The 6,661-nt window shown below is 42.3% G+C and overlaps 1 protein-coding gene across 1 annotated transcript in view; it reads right to left on the bottom strand.

Moving 5' to 3' along the window:
* Nucleotides 1–277: 277 nt before the first annotated feature.
* dpydb (dihydropyrimidine dehydrogenase b) overlaps nt 278–6,661 on the bottom strand; it is a 129,835-nt gene continuing 123,451 nt past the window's right edge. Inside the window, exons 21-23 of the mRNA XM_014139686.2 lie at nt 2,707–2,856; nt 2,222–2,362; nt 278–1,817 (exon numbers count right to left, since the gene is read on the bottom strand). Coding sequence (XP_013995161.2) covers nt 1,647–1,817; nt 2,222–2,362; nt 2,707–2,856 — 462 coding nt within the window. The 3' untranslated portion in view covers nt 278–1,646. The remainder of the gene's footprint in view (nt 1,818–2,221; nt 2,363–2,706; nt 2,857–6,661) is intronic.

Here is a 6,661-nt window from a genome sequence, read left to right as displayed (position 1 = left end):
TTTACGTTAAGACATACGAAAATATGAAATACCTCATTTCAGCATGTCTGTCTACTCTTTCAAACGAGCACGCTTAATAGTTTTCAAATAATACCCTTTCATGGAGCGACTACACTTATCCAGAGATGGCAGCGATAGCATTTTAATTAACTCAAATTTAACGCTTACCCAATACACAGAATTGGGTGTTTGTTTGTGAATTCATTTGGAAAAATTAAGAGAGAAAAGAAGGGAGATTGTGGAGAGATTGCATTAGCATAACAGAGAACACTCGTTGCATTATTTTACTTTTTATTCAAATCATAAACAGACAATGTTTTGTTTTTCAATTCTGTTCACGAATTATGAATATGGAATTAGCTTTCAGAATTTTCTCTAAAAGTGCTCACATATAATTGAGTAGGTATCTTGGTAACACTTTATTTAGATAGTCTGTAGAGCATCAACTAACTATTTACTAACCCTAGCTCTAACCCTAACCTTTAACCCTGACCCTTACTCTAAACCTAAACTTAACCCTTACCCTAACCCTAGCACTAACCTTAACCCTTACTCTTATTCTTAACCCTTACCCTTATTCTAAACCTAACCCTAACCTTAACCGTAACCTTAGCAAGCAGTTGCTTATCAACTGATAGTTTGTTGATAGAATGTAGAGCATCTACAGATGAGAAATCCGGACTATTTAAATTAATTGTGACTGGCGTCTGATCTAGAAGTCAAAGGCGTCCTCTCTGTGACACTCACAGAGATACCTAAATTGCAGGTTATATCTTTATTTCACCAATATGATTATTAAATCAAATAAATTAGAATTTGATAACATTTAAAAATAAGTTATATTAAACCAGTCTACACCTATAATGCAACTGAACAGTATTCATGTTCTAAAGAGATATTTTACTCTCATTAATACAACCTAAAAGGCATATGATTGTCTAAAAGGATATATCGCATTAAAATCAATTCCTAAATAATGTCACCAAATAAACAATTAAACTACACCTAAACCTTTGCTATAAACCCTTAGTTCATTTATAACTGAACTATAACCATTACATCATGATTGATTTTCATCCCTCTTTGATCAGTGCATTACAATTTACAATTTATTACAATTTAACATAACAATTTCCACTGGTCCAAAAGATAATAATCAATGAATATGATTATCAATACATGCACCTTGAAGCATGGCCGCTTCGCCACACAATGTCTATCAACTCCCAGCAGGGCAGACAAAAAACAAAACCCCACATAGCGAGCCATTGTTTTAGAAATAACACAAACTATTTTGCGTCCGGTATAATTATTTCAGGATAATTGGCTTGGGAATATAAGGTAATTAACGCTTCTGGCTAATTATTCGTTTTCATAATAAAGGTAATTTTTCACTCTGCAATTACATAGCCAATCAATGGTGTAAGGTAGACATCGGGTCCCCTCTCTCTCTTCTCCCCCCTCTGCGGTGGCCAGGTACTGCCTGGGTCGTATTCATTAGAGCATGCAACAAAAAAACGTGAAAACATTTTGCAACGGGAAACAATATGACAATTTCTCATTGGACAAGCCCAGGTAGTCCCTCCCTGTTTCAATAATTTTTCTTCCATTTGGCACATAATGAACACAGACCTGTTGTCTAGCCTTTAGCAAATGGGATTAACAGCTTGAGGCAGCCCCCTCTTAGGCACGTACGCCGTTGGCCTGGTAACCATTTTGATGCAGTCAATGATGGGGCAGACACTGAGGCAGAGAGTGCAGCCGGTACAGCTGTCAGTGATTACTGGGAAATGGGTCTCAGGGTCAAACGTAATAGCCTGCAAAAGAAGAGGAAGCAGAGAGACAGAAAAAAAAGCTATTACATTAGAGCAATTAGTGACTCTCCATCGGAGAGAGGACTTATCCTCTCGATCTACTGGGTGGACGGAGAGAAAAAAAGAGAGGAGGGAAAAAAACGAGTCCGCAACATGACCACAACGGTGCAGCAGCATCCGGCCATGAGAACATGTTACTCAAATAGAGTTTTACAGCACTGTGTACGCATATCTCGCTCCAGTTGAGAAGATAGTTACCTAAACAAGAAAAGAGTGCTGCATTCAAGTTGAGGGGACAAACAAGACGACGTCTATTTCCCAAACAGAGGACTATGTAAGCAATAGGATGCCCTTTGAGAAACACCACATTCCCAGAAGGCTGTGTGCGTGTGTGTATGTCTTAGTACCTGGTATCCTGAGTCGTTGCAGGTCATGTAACACTTCCCACAGTTGATGCACATCTCCTCGTCGATCAGAGCTATCACCTGCTCCTGGTTGTCCAACTCCACGTAGGCCCCGATGTGCTTCAGAGCCCTGGCGATCACATCCTGCAGGGGACACAACAACAACAACGATTACAATTAGTTACTACTAGTCTGGCAGTAACAACGAGCAACAACAAGCAAAGCTAGTTAATGTACTAGTCTGACTGTAGGACAGGAAACAACAACAACATGCTCTGGAATGCTTTATATTCTTTATAGAACTAGATATAAGTGTTACCCATGTTGTTATTGGTTTGAAATGACCTTAGAAAGGTCACAACACCCCTTTCATTAGGAACAGATGTACTATCACAAACACTAAAGCGGGAGTCTCAAAACGGCCCTATATAAATATATATAAAGACCTAGCAAAGTATTATTTGTAATCCAGGCGGCCCCTCTCTCACCTTCACAGCAGGAACTGGTTTCTTGGGCATGAACACGCGGGCAGTGTTGGTGTCACCCACAAAGTTGTCGTTGACATCCTGCAGTTTCTTCTTGTACTCAGCCAGCACTTCTGTCTTCTCCAGGAGGTAGGGTCCAAAGCTAGGCAGGCTCTGAGAGAGAGGGACAGTAGTGGTTTGGTCAGAGGGTATCAGAAAAAGGATGGTTTCTAGAGTATCAATACTTGAAAGGTGAGAGCATCCTTGTATTTCAAAGTATTTTATATACCAAAAAGTGTTTATACTGTGGTACAACTTCAAACAAATAGAGAGAGAATACTCAACATGGGCTACAGCACACCAAATAGCCTTGTCATAGTAGAGTGTCAACACGTTTGTACCACTATCAAATAAACGATTGGTCTACTATTAATTGAAAATGATAAAAAATATAGTATTTTTCCCCATTGAAGAACTTTAAAAAGATGGAACGTGCCACCAGGAAGCTGAAATCAATTAAAATTGTGCCAAGACAGGGTTCTGGAGGATGTCTGTGTAATTTGAAAATAATAATTATAACGCATTACAGCAGCCTGTGTAGTGATTGTTGCTTCCAGCCATCCCAATTCAAATGAAGACAAATGAAAATCAAATATGATCTAAAACGAGCAAGTCAGACAGAATGAATCAAGTCATCATCACACTGATTAACTATGACTACTGTTTTGCACGTGAATTAATCAGGTAGAATTCTAACATTTCCATCAGAGAAAACTCAATACTCTGTGTCTGTTTGAACGTTTCCTTCAAAGTGGAAATGTAGACTGAGATAACTCCCCTGCCCTCACGCACAGACACAGCCTACATCCTGAAATATATTCACCTAGTCTAGCGAACCCTCCTCTCTAAAGAGCCATTCCTATTCACAGTCACACTCCATGGCTACATGGCGGCTATGGGAGGAGGAGAACAAGAAACCAGGCTCCAGCCACTCCACTCAGACTCCACTGAGAGTTGAGGGAACGTGCCCTAGAAACCCACCTCACCACACACCACTCTGGATGGGCTGGGATATGCTGGTCGGGGTTGATTTTCTTTTTTATGGCAGGCTGTTCACGTTGGCATTCAACATGAGTGCATCGTTATCATCGCCACCACCATTACTACGAAAACCCCAGGAGGAACTTGAATGGGAAGCCATATAATAGTAATTTGTGGCACTAGGTGGTGTGACAGGGAAATTGTGATTTCCTGGAAGGATGATTCATCGGAGAGGGAGAGTTTCCTGTCAGTTGGACACTAGCGAAGACTGACTGGCACCAAAATGGCTGCCTCTTTGTCTAACCAAAATGGCACCTCAGTCCTAACAAAGGCTGTCTGTCGGAACTGGACTTTTTTGTGCCGCCGTCTTCACTCAAGGAGACATCTCGAAAGAACCTGACCCTCACTTTTCACACGGTCAGCTGTCACTCGCTAGTCTGCCACTAAAAGGACCTAACAAGCCACATTTCTTTATCAGTCAGCTCCAGTAAAAACTCCTATCTTGCCTTTGTCTTTTTTTTTGCTCCACTGACACAACAACAGCGTGAGAAAAGCATAAAAGCCGGAGCCATTCGGAGCTGGGGGCCGGGGCCATCAAAGGCGTCAGAGTGACAAACGCTGGAATCTGTGTGAGCAGTGTTTATTCTCCGGCTAATGGCTGGGTCTGGGGAACGAGGAGACGCAGTAGCAGCCTTGATGTATTTATGTCCCTGTAGCGCTAACACCAGTGGGCCTAGCTACTCTGACTGACTGAGGCTCCGAGTAAAAGCATAACACCAGCCATGCAGGCAGGCAGCAGCAGCCATACTTTGACAGCCCTAATGAATCAGCTGTTACAGCCTCAAACCAGAACGGCTTGGCAATGGGAGACCAGAGGTTTTAATCATGACAAAGAACAGCTACTGAAATACACACACACACGCACGCACGCGTGCGCACACACACACGCACACACACACAAACTCAACTCAGAGACGGGTACAAAGCTAATTAGTTGGATATTTAGCTGGAATCGGAGCTACTGCAGAGGCAGAGCGAGTCACTGGGTTCTTCAAACGCAGAGATTGAAATTCATTTTGAGAAAAAGCTATGAATAGAAGTCTGAGACAGGACGATTGATCAATGTGAGTTTATGGGGAATTTATATATATATATATATATTATATATATATATATATAAGGAATTAAAATAAAAACTTCAGCAATATTTCTCTGTGGTTTGTTGGCCCCAATGTGTGAGCCAGGGAGGCCACTCCTTAGCTTCTCTGTGAAGTGCTGTTGCTGCTGGTGGTGTGTGTGGAGCTAACAGAGATGTGACAGAGTGCTTTCAGCAAATGAAATTGTGTGTAAACACCCAGGGAGCATCGTTCAGTGGAACACTTAGGGAGAGCCACGGCCATTTAGAGGAGGGGAAATATCCTCCAATGTAACAGGGAAGAGAGGAACCACAGTCGGAGGCGCTCTGTGAGTGTGTGTGTGTGTGTGTGTGTGAGAGAGAGAGTGTTTACTCAAGTACTGCGCTATTTTTCTTTGGCCATTCAAAATGCCCAATGGATTACAAAACATTCATATAAATAACACATTTCCTATCATGCTGTTTCTGGGAAAATCCCCAATCTTTCCTTCATCTGATAAGAATAGGTTATTGAGACCGCATAGCTTCTTTAATGTATACAGCAGCCAAAAACGAATCTATACTTTTCTGTTTAGGAAACAACAGCTTTTTTTATTGGAATATCTAGCCTATGTGGCATCTATATCTAGCTACTGAAGGTGTACAGGCACAGCCAAAGCCCCCATCCTCCTGGGAAGCACCATGTCTAATTACAAACACAGCTCTCCAAAACACAGGGCGGGTCAATTATCTCACTACCCCTCTAGATTGTAAATCAAACAGCAACTGTTAAAGAGGGAAATTTACTTGTGTACTTGGCAGAGAAATGTATCCAATAAAAGGCAACACTTTGTATGTTGTATGAGGAACACACATATATATAATGCCTTTATAAACACGCGTAAAATACCTTATGAGGCATTATTGTGCAATATAAAGCTTCTAAGCATTTTGCAGGTAGTCTGAATCTATGGATAATGAGCCTCTTTGAAAATGTCATGGGCTAAACTGGGCAGACATTTGCCTTGGCAGTGCTCACTAACGACAGTGAGCGTTCCGCTAGGAAGCAATTCAGACTTTTCGGACATCGTAATAGGCGAGCAGTTAGCAACATGTGGGCGTTTGGTTTGGGTTTGTTTGTGTAGACATTGATCAAATCGTCCTTCTCCGCACATTGGCTTTTAGCTCACGTCAATTGGTCGTTGTTTGGAGAACATACATTTAAGGTCTGTTATGCCTATTGTGAGCAGTTTCAGAGTGGCCTTTCGTAATTGACTGTGGGCTGATATGAAGGTCAGTTAAGTGCCTCTTGTAGGAAGCCAAGTCGTTCAAATGAAACCTTTCAATGTACGGTTCAGTTCCACATTTCTGCACACTCCTCGTTCTTTAACACCCTCAAATGTGAACGCTGTAAAGGCACACACGCACACGGATAGACATACAGATGCACGCACTCATCATTAGCCTCCTTATAGCCATGGAAACCACTGCACACTCACACACACACACACACACACTAGACCCCCCTTGGAACCAAAGCTGCAATTCCAACCCCAATCCCCCTTCAACCTACCCTACATAAAGGCGGTTGGGGGACATGCATCATGGGAATGTAAAGCTCTTAAATATGTGTTTGGCTGTGTGAGCCCCTCGGCCGGGTGCCTGGCTAGCTGTGGGGATCTGGCAGCCTAGCAGAGGTAATGAAGCTGTGTCTATCCTCTATCTGCCCTGCCTCAGCAGCCTGCCTCTCTCACTCACTCTTTTCCCACTCTCTCTCTCTGCTGCGGAGCATGCTACTGTGCACTGACCATGGCTGAAGAGGAG

Source organism: Salmo salar, chromosome ssa14, assembly GCF_905237065.1.
Source record: "Salmo salar chromosome ssa14, Ssal_v3.1, whole genome shotgun sequence".
NCBI classification, from domain to species: domain Eukaryota; kingdom Metazoa; phylum Chordata; class Actinopteri; order Salmoniformes; family Salmonidae; genus Salmo; species Salmo salar.
The sequence above is the reverse complement of the archived record's forward strand: the minus strand, read 5'-3'. Positions and strand labels throughout refer to the sequence as shown.